Below are 16,730 nucleotides of genomic sequence, written 5' to 3'. Positions count from 1 at the left end.
TGATCACGAAGTCCTTTTTTGGTCTTAATGTCACGAGTTTCGATCGAGTAGTGAAACAAATTTTAAATCAAATTCTCTCAGCAATAAATGCATCTCTAGCTGCCGGACAAGCATCGGTATAGCCAGAAGCAGCCAAAGAATGAGATTTTTACTGAGGGGTATTACCCACAGTGTGCCTTTGACTAGAACACCCTCCACCTATTTACAGGTGCAGGCTTAGCCTCTGTGCAATGCCTTGAATCAGTTGTGTTGCACTCTAACTTCAATCCCTTGAGGGGCCAACAGACCTCGAGTGCCCAGCTGCAGTGAAAAATGCAGTGGTGCCGCCACACCATTTGCAACACGGGCACAGAAAGCACTTTTGCAAGCCACTGCTTCAAACTGAAGCCATGCTAGACCCAAAAACAAAATTATATGTGCTAATAAAATTATTACTAAAACAAAAACTATGCCTGGAAATATGTTTTTGCTTACTGGAATGAGAACCAAACTTTTTGTCTCTGCTTTCCAGCACAGCTGATAGGCAACTGCAGTCAAAGCAGCTCTGACTCCATTAGCAAATGTTCCAGAAATGTCACGCCTCTGAGAAAGCTGCACTGCTGGAGACCATGCAGAAAGAAATGAATGTACAGATTTTTGGGCATTTTGGTAGGAGCACACACTTTTCCAGCTTCGTATTGTTGCTAAGCACCACTTCAACAGCTTGAGCCATTGATGAAAACTTTGAGGGATTAATCCTTCAAGGGGTTCCCTATTACGCATCGGGGGTTCTTTAATGTGCGCTGACATCTCACACCACACGGGTGCTTTTACATTTCGCTTCCATCGAAATGGGGCCGCAACAGCCTGTACCTTGCAACTTCACACACAATCACGCTCGCTTTGCACCTCGCAGTTGAGCCAAAGCTGCAGTTTATCTGAAAGGTGAAAACTGAGGGATTAATCCTTCAAGTGGTTCCCTATTATGCATCGGGGGTTCTTTAATGTGCGCTGACATCTCACACCACACGGGTGCTTTTACATTTCGCTTCCTTCGAAATGGGGCCGCAACAGCCCGTACCCTGCAACTTCACACACAATCACGCTCGCTTTGCACCTCGCAGTTGAGCCAAAGCTGCAGTGTATCTGAAAGCCTTCAATATGCCCATGTGGGATGTCAAGCCACATGGACAACAGAAGCCATTCAGAAAGGAGGTTCCCAGCATTAACCACAGGGAAAACTGTGCCCGTGGCGCATCGATTAACACGATGGCAGTGCAGAAGTGATTGAAATAAAAGCCTGGTATTGGCAGGAAAATGTGGCACTGCGCAAAGAACGACCACAAATGCAAGCAGCCATGCAGTCTCCTAAGGCGCCATTCAAACCAAACTCCACACTGTTGATCTTCCACGGCTAGGGAAGCATATGGGTCCCGTGAAGAGGGAACCACTCCCATCAACGGCGTCTAAGCAGACGTCGAGCTCGAATCAATAAAGTTGTTTCTCTCTCTCTCTCTCTCTCCACACTGTTGACTGTAAAGTAACACACTTGTGAATTGCTACTACTCCTCAAAGAGGCAGACAACAATGTCGCAGAATGCACTGAAACCATGACTCCTCAAAAGAGAAGCAATGGTTTCAATGTGCTTCTACTACACTGGCTGGAAAAGTACCATAAAAAGGGCAACATCCTCTGCAGGTGTTCTGGAGGTGCCATTGCCATGCTTCCACAGAAGCTGGAAAATTCCTTGCTCTCGATCAAGCCAACGGAGCCGCTCGCCAAACGTCCCCAGCTCCAGGTGCGTGAAAAGGAAGTGAAAAAGCTTGCCCGTGAAACGTCTCGGCATCTGCAAGCCGGCAGCAGCAAGGCCACCTTGCTTCTGCTGAAAACTGAAAGGAAATCACATCAGCATCAACTACTGCATGAAGTGATGCAGCTGCCCAATCAATGAAACTGCAATGCAACTCCAATATTTCCGACCATTTCTTGAAACCAGTAAGGAAACGGAATGCACACCACTGCAAATTCATCTGACCATTAAAAAAATGCTGCGTGGTACACAAGAAAATATGGTACAAAGGCTGCCGTAGGTGCTGAATGTGGAAACATTATGGTCAGTCTTTTTAACAAGCACACAGACATCAACTGCTTACCGTCACAAAAAAAAAAACTTGTGAAAGTTAATGGCTTCGCAACAACCCCCCCACTTATACCACACTGCCGTACCGCTTCTTAAAGTTGATTGTTCAAAGACTAACTTTATGCCCTTTCATTCCAGCAACGTTTGCACATATACTGACTGTTGCATCAATCAGGGAAAGTAGAAAAAAATTATCTCAGCCTAACCACGTGTTTATTTTGGCTCAAATTTTGCACAGAGGTTGCATTCGATGGTCAGTTTTGCTTTACACTACATTTAGGTGGTGTACCTGCCTGATTCAGTCAGAATTGCCCATCATCTGCGGCGACGGCGAGCCAAAACCGAAAGACTTTTGCAGCAATGGTACCCGTGGCACAATATCGCGCACACCGGAGAACAAGCCCTTTTTTAAATCAACTGCGCAGTTCCCCCACCGCTGTCTCCTCAGTAGAGGGCTCATTTCTCCGGTGGGTGCGAGATGACTCCACGGGTACCATTGCTGCGAAAGTTTTTCATATTCGGTTCGCAGTGACCGCAGACGATGGGCATTTCCGAATCATTCTGACCAAATAAGGCAAGTACGCCACCTAAATGTAGTGTAAAACAAAACTGACCATCAAATGCAGCCTCTATGCAAAATTTTAGCCCGAACAAGCATGCCGTTAGGGTGACAGAATTTTTTCAGATTTTCTGTGATTGACGCAGCACTCAGTATACCACTAAGTAGTCGCTATGAGTCGCCCCATTTCGACTAGTGAGTGGAGACCACAACCGAGCCTTAAGCCGAAATACACCAAGCACATTAACAATTTAAAACAAAAATGGCCTGCAACACAAGCACACTCTCGACAATGCAAACATATCCCCACACTGAGAACCATGACAGGTTCAGCCAGTCGGTGAATACCCTCAAGGCATAAACACAGCACCCAAAACTGGAGGTCAAAAGAGGTTAGAAATAAACATGCACTTAAGCAGGTCTCGGTGCTGGGGGTTCGCTGATCCACAGCTTCAATGAAAAACAAATGGGAAAAGCATGAAAGACGAGCACTGGTGAAGAGGCAGACAGGACATGCATCCTGTCCCACCTGCTGCTTCCTTTGAGTTCGTCTTTTGCTTGAATCAGACTCCACCACTGACCATGCTTACTCTCTGTATCCCTTTACAGGCAGATTTCACTGCTATATGATGGCATGGGGTAACAAGTATACGACACATCCACCTCCTCCCCAAAGCCCTTAGCAATTCTTACTTGCACCTCATTCCACAACAGTGCTTCCTTACCGTGCTGCAACTGAATAACACTAACAATTCTGTTAGCTAAATGTTTTTGGGGTGTGTGCGTAATAATCAGCAAGTACCATTCAGTAAGTTCATTCCTTACTATACAACATCAACATTCTAGAATACTTTCAAAAGCGCACTTTTATCATGAGAAACAGCGCGGAAAAACATGACATGAAAACATAGACACAACACAAGCGCTGACTCACAACTGAATTTTTTATTTGTAGAAACAGTCCTAATAAGCTTTCCTTTCCAGAAAAAAACACAACACCCAAATGCTAAAACAAAGAAAACCAATGCTAGTCATTATACATGACAGTGAAAAACACACCACAACGCCGTGGTGCAAGCACACATGATAGATGTCTTTTCTAAGATATCACTGAGTGCAATTGATGGATCATTAATGCAACTGTCTGTGTTATCGTGAATATGGAGGGCTTCGAAAATTTCACATGTTAGCTGGTCATTACCTTTGCCGAAGATGATGGTGTTAGGAAAAAGAGGAGTGCATGTGCCTTTCCTCCAATGACAGGCAAGGTTGCATGAAGAATCATTGGAGCGGGAATTAAGTGCCCTCTTAGATGGACATTTATGCCCTAACCACTGAGCGCGCTTGCACCACCCCGTTGTATGATGAGACTAAAGATGTTGATGAGCCTAGATGATGAGATGTTGTATGATGAGACTAGCATTGGTTTTCTTCATTTTAACATTTGGGTGTTTGTTGTTTTTTCTGGAAAGGAAAGCTCATTAGGACGCTTCCTTTGAATAAAAAATTCAGTTGTGGGTCTGCCCTTGTGCTGCCTCTGTTTTCGTATGTCCCGTCTTCATGCACTGCTTTTCAAAATGGTTCACTACCAACTGGCCGAAATCACAGCCTTATGAACTCTTTCCTCTTATTTGATCCCTATGGATAAGACAGCAATAGAAAAGCAGTTTTTATGTTGCACTGATATGTTTCTTTTTGGACTGGTTGGAATGAGGACAGCCGTGCACTCTAGGAACTCCTTCTACATGCTGACCTTGGTGTAGAATGCTGGTCGATGCATGGACTGCAACATTCTATTTCCAGTTCTTCTTTGGTTCCGCTCACAGATTTTTGTAACAGAGGGATGCTGAAAAGGCAGTTCTGTGGCAACACATTTGTACTGAGGAGTAAAGTTGCCTTCCACAAACTCATCTGAGCCAGACCAGTGCATGTAGTGTGGGTGGAAATTTGTGACTACAAGACCTCTACACACACACTGTATGCCATATTTTGAGTTGGCACACCCATGTTTTCAATACAAATGCTGATTACTTGATAATCTACTAATTCTGTCTCGAAAATCATATCTCAGCCTGGTCACACCAGTAACAAGGCTTACACCCATGACCTGCAAAGCTGTTTCAGAAAGCCTGGTGGTTTTGCACCAGATGGGGCTTTGCACCTTCCAGACACAGTGCGTGTGTTAGTGTAATTAGTTCAAATAGTAACACCAATGGAGCTCCAATACATACTTGCCCTCTTGCAGGAGCCACATGCATCAAATGGTTTGAATAAGCTAATTTCTCCTAGAGCTGATAAGTGCCACTGTTACATTACATGTAGCAAGAGCGCGTGCCCACCTTCCACAAGTACGAGAGGTTTCAATGACGTTAGGCGAAGCCACCCTATCCGTTTTTTTTTTCTTTCTACTGCCAGAAAATGACGCGCTCGAAACCCGTCTTTTGTTCCACGTAAAAAAATTCGGCAAACATCAGACTTTGAACTGCGAGAGGCCACGCAGTAAATGAATGGCGCCACTTTGAGGGAAAGCGCGCCTTCACGGCAAGGCGCAGTCGTTCAACGAGAATCCGATAACCTGCGCGCCGTTTTCGACAGAAAGCAGAGTCGATCACACTTGTCCAGAGTGCTTGGGCGGTGTGCTGCGGAGCGAATGAAGTGAAATATTTTCGCAACTGCTTTGCTAGCGTTAAGGCGTTGATGCCTGCGCGGTTCACTTGTCTATTCGGCTGCTTTCCAGCGCAAGCATCATCAGTGAAAGTCAATATCTGCTTTAGAATGTCGCCTTATTTCCCGCGGACGGCATCTCTCGAGCGCTCTAGACAAGTGTGATCGACTCTATACCACCACACGGCCCGGCTGCTACCCACTGACTGAACATCAGACGACGAGTCCACGGGCGTCTCTGAGGGCGCCCGTGCACCCCTCATCGCGGGATCCACTGTGCACGCAACAGCGTAGTAATCGCACCAGCGTAACATGACACGGCCACAGCGCGAGGCAACACCCCGCGCAGTCGTAAGAGCGGCGGAAGCCGACACAGCTCAGCTTTTCGGCGAACAAGCAACCAAGCCTACACTGGCGCACGTTTCACAGACGAAGAGAGCAAGCCGCGTTCTTACGAACGCTATCAGCACGTAGTACACGCTGATGCTCTTATCGCTTTTAAGCAGAAGGACAGCGCTCTTATGATCGACGGTTGCCGAACTGACATGACATGTGGACCACGACCAGGTTTCGCTAAGATTCTGACTTGAATGCGGAACAAAATATAAACATAGTAGACGCAATTAGGAACAGACGGACGCAAGCCACGTTAATGAACCAATCCTACGCGCCTCTTCGAGAATGAAGCCGTGGCCGGAAATTCAAACGCCTCTCTGCAGACATAATACGAATTAACCCCCACAGACTTAAGCAGCAGCAACTTACGGACTTGCGAGGAAACAGAGATCGTTCCTCGCTGGATTCTATTCTCCCAGGCTGTAAACTGACGCCACCAGAACGCTGCACGTGAACGCTTTTCGCGGCAAGCTCGTTCGACTGATACGCGAGAACAATACCTGGGCCCCGGCCGCCCTGGCTTCGTGACGTCATAACAAAAGAAGAAAAGATATCCCGAAATGCGCGAGAATAATTTTTTCACGCTGAATCTGTCATCAGAAGAACTTTTTCTTTAATTTCAACACAAAATTTAAGCTTTGAAAGTGTTCCTGTCAGACGCGACCGTCGCACGCACGCCAAATGGCACGCCAAACGGTCACATGCCCGAGCTGTTTCGTCAGGTGACCTGCCGCCGCTGCCGCGCGCGAGAGCCGCGGGCCCGACTCCCTGCGCCAGTTGACGCCGCTTTCTCCGACGGCCAACAGCCGCGCGCAGCTTGAAACATGTGCGACCAGCTCCAAGTCAATCAGGCGTGCCTCACCGTTAATTCTGCTTACCCACAACGCCTTGATGTCTACGCGCAGACGTCGGAATGCTACGGGGTGAGTTTCATCAATCGCGCTTTTTGCGGCCGTGAAAGCGATTACAGGTTTGCCTGTGAGGCCGCTGTAACCAGTAAACAAGAAAACATTGGGAGCTCCGAAAACGCTTTTGAAAACTGATGGCAACTGCTGTGTCCAGTTGTGTCTTCGAAACTTCTCTTTCTTCCGCTGGGGGCCCGATGCAGTGTTTCGCAACAGTTTTTAAGACGGCCAAGAACCACCGTGACTCAGGACAGCGGAGTCGGGGAACGCACCTGAAAACGTCCGAGTGCCCTTTTCTGCTCGTGTTGCGAACGTTAATGAATCACTTTCCTGCTGTACTACCTGCGAGAGCAGTGGTGTGTCTGGGGTTCCAGGCCGCAACCCTACCGCTTCCTTCCAGGGCCCAAACGTCAGGCCTTGACGACCCAGCAGCGCTGGTCGTACACATATTACTCGGCGACAGCTGTTCGTGGTACCTCCCATGGGTCCCAGGCGATACACCACGCAAAACTGGAGGTTACGTGTGTGTGGTTACAAGTAATAAATGTTTTCTTGTGCCCATTTATATGTTGTAAAAAAAAAATGCCCGGCGTTTCCGAGAACTGCAGCGCAGAATTGTCACAGAAATAAAGCATATATGACAGCAGTCGCTGTTAATTTTTCTCAGCAATGATATGGTTGACCACGCCGTACAGTCGTTTAACGCTGCCGCACATGGTTGGCAAAGAATGTCATAACCCCGCACCTGTTCAGCGTTTGTTTTTTTGCCGTATTGTTTGCAAGAATGCGTGGTTATTGTTATGGGTTCGCGCTGACTGCCGCAGCATGTGCGGGAGTAGTCCTCATAATCAGTAGCGAAAAGCCACATGTGACGCACTATGTGACCACTTTTCGCAGTTACTGACTATGAGAGCCATTTGTTACTCTGCTCCAGAGTCGTATGCAGTACCTTTGTCATCGTGTATTTATTGTACTCATTTGCTAGGTCTTTGGTAGACTGCAGTCCATGCCCCAATAAACAGACTACACTTTTACCAATGACATGTAAGCACATATGCCAAAAATGAAATCGGTTTCAAGGATTTCGGTTTAAGTGCTACATGGTGCATTCTGCATAAAAATAGTCTTTAGTATGCTGCAAATAAAATTGATCCGACATATGTGCTGGTTATTTTATTAATTTTTATTTATTTTATACTCCATATCATGTTACAGATCTAAGCAGAACAAATACAGAAGTGCTTATTACAGATCCAAGGGCAATAAGTAAAATTAACAACTTAAATAGATAGCTTGCAGATTTAATCACTATGCGCTGTCATTATGTCGGTGAATTCCACTCGCTTATGGTATGCGGGAAAAAGGAAAATTTAAATGTGTCAGTTCGATCAAAGTACCGGGTAAGTGAACCGGGATGACTGTGACGTGCAATGCGTGTGGCTAGAAATGATAAGTGTAGGGTGCAGAATCAAGCACCAATTTGTTATTTATGAGCAAGGAAAGAAATTCTCATCAAATATGTTTTCTTCTTGCCTCAAGGGGTTGGATTCTATTAGATTCCATTAGCTCAGGCGGAGAATCGAATGGTAAAAATTTTTGGGTAGGTTGGCTCATAATTGCATAAATAATTATCTTATGGCTTTACTTTGTATTCTTTCAGCTTTCTTAATATTGGTTTTAGTATATGGATCCCACACCACGCATGCATATTTGAGCTTAGGAGGCCTGATTAATGAGTTGTAGGCGAGTAGTTTAACCTGAGCAAGGACTTTTTAATGTTTATTCCGTAAAGAGCATAGTTTACAAAAGGCAAACGAGCAGATATTTTCCACATGTGAATTCCAGGAGAGATTCTTAGTTAATGTTATACCTAGCTAGGTATTTAAAGCTGGAGACTTCATGTAATGATGACTGTCCTGCGATCAAACGTACTTTTTTGTGTCACACAAAGAAAGTTTGTTTTTTCTTTGTTTAGGGCCATGTCCCATTTCTGGCACCATGCAAGGATGTTAGAGAGATATTTATGTCAATCTGGTGATTAGAACATACAGTGTCCCGGACTCACGGTATAGCAAGCAAACAAACAAACCTCTATGCCAAGAACAGTAGAAATAATAAAGGCCCAAGTACACTGCCCTCCGGCACTTTAGAAGTGACTGCAAGCATTTATTTGCCCATTCTATATCTGGGCCGTAACATGCACATACCTGTGAAGACATCCTTTTAATATCAAAGTGGCCATTCAGAATGCCAATGACATAAGAGAAGCGTTGGCAAAGTAGGCAGAAACCTATGTTCTCAAGGGTGGATTTAAGTGAGAAATTTTGTGTTGAAAAACATGCTGAACCCCATTTTTTTTTTTATAAAAAAGTTTTTAAAAATATGTGGTTTAACTGGGACCGCCACATGTTCTGGGATTTTCTTTTAATGGGCAGTGTATCACCATGGAGAGTAAAGCCTTGCTTTACATAACAGGGTCTAAAAGTTAGACGGGTGATGATGGTAAAGTCTCCACAAATCTCTCTAGAGTCCTTTCTTATAAGAACCAGGATTGCTGTTGGTTACTAAATGTACTTCATTTTGGAGGTTTGCAAAAGGAAACTGCATTCTGAGAAAGAATTTTTCAGGTGGAATTCAGATTTGAAGCAGTTCTTGTGAAGCTTTATTCGAGATGCACAAATTGGAAAAAAGTGGTGCTTTACCCAAACACAGTGGGCGTTATGTATGTTGTACCCCATAAAAGACAACAGTCGCCACAGGTGTCACTTTTTGCATCAAAAACTGTCCCGTTCAGGTCTCCCTCTCTTCTCTGTTTTTAAAGCAACTAAACTGGAGAGCTTCAGCAAAACTGTAGTTTTGCCTTGTTTTTATCAAATGCCTGTACAGTTTGGGTGAGTAAGCTGCTCATTTTGCTCTTGGCACACTAACTGTGCAAGGTGAGTTCTGGCTGAACACTAAATCAGAACAGAACTTGTTTTTGGGTAGGTTGGCTCACAACTGCATAACAGAACAGGGGTGCATAGGCAGTCACAAGTGAAAAAACACTAGTCTGTGTCCTTCTGTCTATGATTGTCCATGTACCTCTCTTGTGTCTGTTTTCCAACCACTAGACTAGTGTACTCTAGTTCCACTTACAGGCTTGTTTACTGCAGTGTTTGCAGTAAAAAAATAAAATAACCTAAAATTGCTGGTTTGTTTCCTGTAAATGTTTACCTTTGGCTGTGACTTAGTGTTTTGTATTGTTTGGTAATGTGTGCATGTGAGCTTCTTGCTGAAATAAATATTACTGACTAGTCTAGAGTGTATGGCAGCAGGCCCGCCGCGGTGGCGCAGTGGTTATGGCGCTCGGCTGCTGACCTGAAAGACGCGGGTTCGCTCCCGGCCGCGGCGGTCGAATTTCGATGGAGGCAAAATTCTAGAGGCCCGTGTACTGTGCGATGTCAGTGCTCGTTGAAGAACCCTAGGTGGTCGAAATTTCCGGAGCCGTTCACTACGGCGTCTCTCATAGCCTGAGTCATTTTGGGACGTCAAACCCAATAAACCAAGTGTATGGCAGCAACCACTTCATCCTTTTGTTCAAGCCAGTTTTGAATAGTTGGATGTGCAGTGTTTGTAGAATCATTTTTCACGTTTGCTTGCAAAACAGCTGAGAAGCTTGAAGAAGGGAGGATAAATAAATCTGCCAGCCTGATGGCATAACACTGCCTTATGTTTTCTAATTTTTACTGGTGGTTTTAATTGTTTTATCTAATGACTGCAGCTTCCTACGCTGTGCGACCATGGACATTTCGAAATGATTTTCAGGAAGTTGCTTCTGGCATGTTTTCTTGACGCAGTACTCGGGCACCCCAGTTTATCGGGTGCCAAGAAAATGGAACACACTCCTTCCTCTTCACATGTCTCTTTTAGTTCGTGTGTTCAGTCAGGAAAACATGTCAGGCAAATGGGCATTCGTCTGTGTGAGTAGCTAGAGGAACACCACTACTCATGACAAACTTCTTAAGGCAGCAGTCTTGTTATTGGAACAAGCGTGGCCATTTCGTCGCACTAGAGTGCTAAAATGGTATTGGAGTGCAAGCACAAGAATGAAATGTGAAACTCGTGTAGTCATAGTGTGTGAAGCCCGGTGCACAAGCAACACTTCACTCTGCCTTCTTTTAATCTCTGTTTTATTTGTTTTCTTCTTTTGGTCTTCCTTGTTATCTGTTTTCGGTTCCCTATTTCTTTTTTTCTTCTGTATTCTCATTTCTTAAAAAACGCCAACTCTTTCATCAGAGGAAAGTGACATTAGTTGATAGCCAGTTGTTTTTAAAAAAATATGCTATCGTCATAGCAACTAGCCCAACTTCAGATTTGAACATGTCGCACAAATTTCTGTTGATTCTTGTAACCACCTTATTCTCTTTCTGTAGAATGGTAAACAACAAACATTTTTGGTGCTTCCGTTATCTGAACCTCTTCCTTAGTACCTTTCTAGGGTATGATGTGTGACACTTGGCTGGATGTAGTAGCTTTGCTGCAATCAAAAAAGAATTGTAAGTGTATTTAACTCTTTCCTGACCGCAGGAGGAAAACGGCCAATTTCAGGGGGATGTGCGTAAAAAATTTATTCACTCCCAAATTTTAAAATGATGCCTTATTGCAGCAGATCATAGTGTAGCTAATAGAGCTCTTTGTTTAATGACACAGAGAAAAAAAGCAGGATGTGTATTGGTGACGAAGGAAAAAAATCTTTGATTTGCAAAATTGGAGGGGCTCACACAAAAGGTTGCTAAAATATTAAATACATTTACTCAGAAAATGGGAGAATCAAGAATCTAGGATATACAGATAGGTACAGAACTCTTCATGCTTAACTTTCTGATCAGTAAAAAAAAAACAAATAGTAATTATTGCATGAATGAAGCACTTTCGGCTTCTCCACAGTGTAGTACCATGGTCGACTCTGAGCCATCTTGGAGAAAACTCTATCCACTGCACTGGTGACGGCACGGGATCATTCAGAATATGCCTAGGACCTTTAGGGAGGCTTGGAAAGCAGTAAATCTCCTTGGCAATGGTGGAAACGAAAGTTAGATATCACCTGTTGCTGGTGCAGGCTGGGCATAGCAATCATCTCTGTTCGAGCTAAAATCAGATGAATGGACTTCATCTCTTCACAGAAAGCTGTTGCTTGCTACTACAAAAGTCTATGTCTCGATCCTGAGGAATTGCGAGAACACCGCCATTGCTGAGCAGGGTTAGTGCGAAATGAAGAGGCTACCATGGGTGCCATGATCGCTCCGCGTTGACAGGTTTCACGAGAAGTTTGACAATATTTCCCAATACGGTTGATGAAAAAAAACGAATCCGATACCAAAGTGCAAGTGCACTTCTTTTTCAACATACTGTGTGGCTTTACTTGTCCACATGGGGTCACGCAGAATGGGCCATTTCGTGTCATCATTCATATTGAACAGTTTGAATAGGCAGGGTAAGGAAAGAGTTAATCAGTGACAGCGAGCTGGCAGCATGAAATATTTTTTCTATCCATGAACCTATTTGACTACCACATCAAGTTAAACCCACTCTACTGTTGTGTTACTGAGATCACAGATTGTCTGCATGTGGGCAAACTGGTCATTCACAAAGTGCTTCTTGAGTTCCTAAGGCACAGTAATAACAGCATAGGCTCTCTTCTGCCGATGTGTGACCATTTTTGTGTGTCAAAGGGCTTTTGATTAACTGCCAGTGCACTGAATTACATGCAACTGCAGCTTTCTAAATTTTTGAGGAAAGTGGTGTGACAATCCCTTTCCTTTTTAAGCGGCATTAAACATTGGGCACAAATCGAACATTTTTAGTTTTCACGTTGAGGTATATGAAAAACTTGCACTAGTGCTGGCACAGAGCTGGGGTGAATGGATGATTGTGGGCATGATGTTTAAATGAAATAACTAGAAGTGAGGCCTGAAAGCGTTCCTGCTTAAAGTTCAAGCATGCAGCATCCATGCTTAGGAAATCCCGATCCAGTTTTTTTTTTCTTAATAGTAGGCATTGATTGTGGGGCTCTTTCTGGCCATATTCATGTTTGTTCGGCAGCAGAAAATCCACTTGTTGGCAAGAATATTGGATTTGAAGATGGCATGTTTCCTTTTTTCCTCCCTACTTGGTTTACACTTGTGATGCCAAGATTGGAAGGGGCTCTGTGAGCATCGTTTGCAAGTGAATGGCTGTGTAGTCTAGCCTCGGGAGATCCACGCAAAACCATGTGGACGTCACCGCAGTTTGCTGACAATGCGTGCATTTCATTTTTTTAGCTTTTCTAGCTTGCAAAAGCTGCATTTTCAGTGAATGCAGCATCTCTGTGATTAGAATGCAGCAATCGGTCAACTTCTGATTTGTCTTCAGTGCCCTTCTTTAAGTGCGACAGATTATAAAGTGCAGGAGAGCTGAAAACAGGATTGTGGACAGTGGTGCCCATTATGCTGTTCTTCTACTGATACCTCATGAGGGCTTCAAGCAGACCAAGGATGGTGTGGAATTCATTTTAGCCTGAGGAACAAAAATAAACATAGCAGCAGAACACAAGCATCTTTCTAGATAAAAATGGATGGTGCACAGGGTTTTACCATCTACAGCTTAGCTAAGTCATTTGCATTACCAGGCCTGTCCCACTGGCTTCCAGCTAAGCCTGTGTTATGCCAGCCATCCCTGCAGAGTTTCTGTGCTCACCACTCCTCCTAAGTCTCGGCCAGCCTTACTGCATTTCGTCCCCACCCTGGTGGCTTGATGGTTATGGTGCTCAGCTGCTGACCCGAGAGACAGGCTCAGTCCTGGCCATGGTGGTCACATTTTGATGGAGGTGAAACACTAGAGGCTCGTGTCAGTTCACGTTAAAGAACCCCAGGTGGTCGAAATTATCCGGAGCTCTCCACTACAGACAGCGTGCCTCGTAACCTGAGTCACTTTGGTATGTTAAACCCCACAAAACCAAACCAATTCATACTGTATTTCTCATTTATTACCTGCCGTGCCCAAGTTCATGACAGATTGCCGATAGCCTAGGCTTACTGGGTAGAAGAAACACATTTCAGCACAGTTCATTTGTACATGAGCAAATATCTAAATGCAGGCCAAGCAATTTAAGCTCTGTAGAACTGGTTGCTTATGCTGGCAGAGTTGCTACTTCATTTAATTGTACTTTTTGCAGACTTGAGTGCAACAATATTTCCGCCTCTTGCATGGCCAGTTCAGCACCATATCTCAGCTAAAGGGAGCAGTGTGCTTTTAAGGCATTCATTTCATTGTTTCATTATCTCTCTGATAACGCCAATCACTTTCTCCATTCATCTGCTCGCACCAGTGAATTGTGAAACCCAGGTGCCTTGTTCATATATTGCTGCACAGGCTATGCGGTCACGGCCGCATGACATGGATAAGGCGTTGAGAGTTCACCAGCAAGAAATGGGTCAGAACTGAAGGGCCATTATACATCGAATGTGGAAATTGGGTGGCTTGTGGTGTTTTGTGGTATTGTAGAAGAAATTGCTACTCGGCAGTCAAGGGTCTTAGTCATCATGAAAGACCATTTGTGACTCTTATCAACAGTGGTAGTGGTCTTTGTTCTCCTTTAGATAAGTCTTATCTATGCTTATTCCTGGAAGGATAGCAATGCTGAGTTGCAGGAAAGAGGGTCAGCAATTCATCATGCAAGTGTAAGAGTATTGTCTGATATGTTGAAGATTAATGGCTGTTTATCTCACTTGGCTAGACTGAAGACATGTCAAGGTTGATTTTGCACTAGGGCCTTTCTGGGATCACTTTTTGAATTAAAAAAAAAAGGAATATAATTCATTTTTAAAGTTGGCCACCTTGTTGAGGAAGTTCCTGAGTGCCAATTTTGCAAGTTGTATAATGGGGAATTTTCTGTTTTAGGAGCTGTAGTACGTCTAAAGAAGCATCTAAAGACATACTTTCTTGAAGTGGTTTGTCACTTAAGGGCTTGGAAAGTTCCAGGGGTGCGAAAATGCTGACAGTCAAGCATGTTTTCAGTGGCTTTAGCTTTGTGCACTTTTTTTTCAGTCACAGTGGCTGATATCAGTAGCCTGAATAGCGAGGGTTGGCTAGGCACCAGGTTGCAGATTATTTGTGGCATGCAACAAAAAGAAAGAAAAAGAATTCTTGAACCACAGCGGTGGCCAAGTGGTTGAGCATCCGCCTTGCATGCGGGAGGTGCGGATTTCGATCCCCAGTGCCACCGGGTACCCACCGGTGATACAATGGGTACAAGCTTTCCCCTGGTCTGGTGCTCGGCTCATTTAGGGTGAAATGTTTGGGAAATGGGTCTTTGACCCCACCTCAAGAAGTCAAAAATACCTTGTGTCATGGCACTCTTTGGCCATAGATGCCCTTGCGCCATAAAAATCCATAATCGTCATCAAAAAGAATTCTTTCCACAATAGCACAACAGCATAGGTTTTTTTGAAGATCATGCCATTGTTTTTTGGTGCTTTGACTTCCCCATTGAAAATTTTTGTCATAACTGAGCACCAGCAATTGCAACAACAAGCCTTGTTTATTTGTTGTAGTACTTCTGAATGTGTCAGTGTGGCATTAGTGACAGGCCTAAGCTTTCTTTTGCACTTTGTTTTGTGGGGCTTCTTTGTATGTTTGTTTTGTGGAATGCATCTGTAGGGGGAAAAAAAAAGACTGCATTTGTCACATTGATGTTAGTAGGTATGTTACACGAGCAAAAGTTGGAATTCAACACAGTAAAAAGTGTAAAAAATTCAGGGGGAATTATTGTTGACCTAAAGTGCGGTGAGGCGAAAGCCTTTAGCGTGGTGTTGCTGCTTGTGTCACTGATGTGTGGTTAAGGTGTTAATTAAGTACACAATTGTTTGTCAATCTTAAATCCTGGAGACACTGGAGGGTGTTTGGGAGGCATCCGTCTGATTCGACGCCTTTCTGCAAACACTCTCGAGCGTCCTAGACAAGGAAAAGTACATATGCGTAGGCAGGAAGTAGTGTAGTTGTTATCAAGCTCAGCTGCAGAACGGAAGGATGGTGATTCGAATCCCATTGTGCAGAAAGATTTTTTTTCTTATCGAGTTGAAGAACGTAACGGACAGGCGGACGGATGCGAGCATGAGCCATTAAAGGCTTTCGCCTTAATATTTGCCTCTGACACTTGCCACTTGCTGTAGGTTGCGCAGTTATGCACTTTCTGGGTAACTTGGTTGGCCCGAAAGAGGATATGTGATGCACCTCTGTACATTTGACCTGAATTCTGGCTGATGCTGGTGCATAAGAGGAAATGCTTTTTCATAGCATGGAGGCCACTGGTTGTGAGGCATCTGCAGTCGGATTGAATATGGTGATCAGGCAGGGGTAGGTAGTGGGCTGTGCATTGACTGGGCCTTAGTTATTGGGTGCCTCCCAAATGCAAGGGCCATGGACCTGAGACACTTGTGTCATATTTTGTCATCCTGCATTATGCATTTGGGGCAAGAGCCAGAAATGCAGCACCATTATGTCAAGGCTACTCACAGAACACGTTTGTGGGCAGACTCTAGTGCATCTAGGTATTGCATCTGTGTTTGTCCACGGCCAGTGCTCATCATCATAGTGAAGTGTTATTGGACAGCTTTCAGTTGCTGCAAAAAAATTATGGTTGATAAAATTCGATGAACTGTCTCTTTAACGTAGTCGAAGTGAGTGTTATGAGCCACAGTAACACTTTGCGTCAGAAATGTGTTTTATACTTTTACTTTTTATTGTGGTACAAACAAGTGCACTACTGGTGGTTCTGTCAGTAATTTATACCTTAAGTCAACAGAGAATGTAGGGCCAAACCCGGCAGTGGCAACATGCTGTGTGTCACTCTGCTGGAGGCATATCTACTCGCCTTGAGTATCTATACTACGTTTTGTGATTAAAGTTAAGTTTTTTTGTTCACTGGGCGCAATACAGAGGATTGCTTTTGTAGGAGGGAACTTCAGGTGCCTAATTTTTTTTCTATTGCTACTAGTTGGCATGTCTTGCATGTTTAAGCCCTGCTTTTTCGTTGTCTTTTAAAATGTCTTGAGAAAAGACTGCTGCCAT

At 44.3% G+C, this 16,730-nt stretch overlaps 2 protein-coding genes across 2 annotated transcripts in view; one reads left to right on the top strand and one right to left on the bottom strand.

Moving 5' to 3' along the window:
- The window catches only part of LOC144116012 (uncharacterized), a 51,546-nt gene extending 45,286 nt beyond the window's left edge, over positions 1–6,260 (bottom strand). The window contains exons 1-2 of the mRNA XM_077650671.1: positions 6,109–6,260; positions 1,653–1,869 (exon numbers count right to left, since the gene is read on the bottom strand). Coding sequence (XP_077506797.1) covers positions 1,653–1,826 — 174 coding nt within the window. The 5' untranslated portion in view covers positions 1,827–1,869; positions 6,109–6,260. The remainder of the gene's footprint in view (positions 1–1,652; positions 1,870–6,108) is intronic.
- A 183-nt stretch (positions 6,261–6,443) lies between these two features.
- Hgsnat (Heparan-alpha-glucosaminide N-acetyltransferase) overlaps positions 6,444–16,730 on the top strand; it is a gene marked incomplete in the record, with an annotated part of 126,907 nt that continues 116,620 nt past the window's right edge. The window contains 1 exon segment of the mRNA XM_077650670.1: positions 6,444–6,662. Coding sequence (XP_077506796.1) covers positions 6,564–6,662 — 99 coding nt within the window.

This window comes from Amblyomma americanum, chromosome 1, assembly GCF_052857255.1.
Source record: "Amblyomma americanum isolate KBUSLIRL-KWMA chromosome 1, ASM5285725v1, whole genome shotgun sequence".
NCBI lineage: Eukaryota > Metazoa > Arthropoda > Arachnida > Ixodida > Ixodidae > Amblyomma > Amblyomma americanum.
The sequence above is the reverse complement of the archived record's forward strand: the minus strand, read 5'-3'. Positions and strand labels throughout refer to the sequence as shown.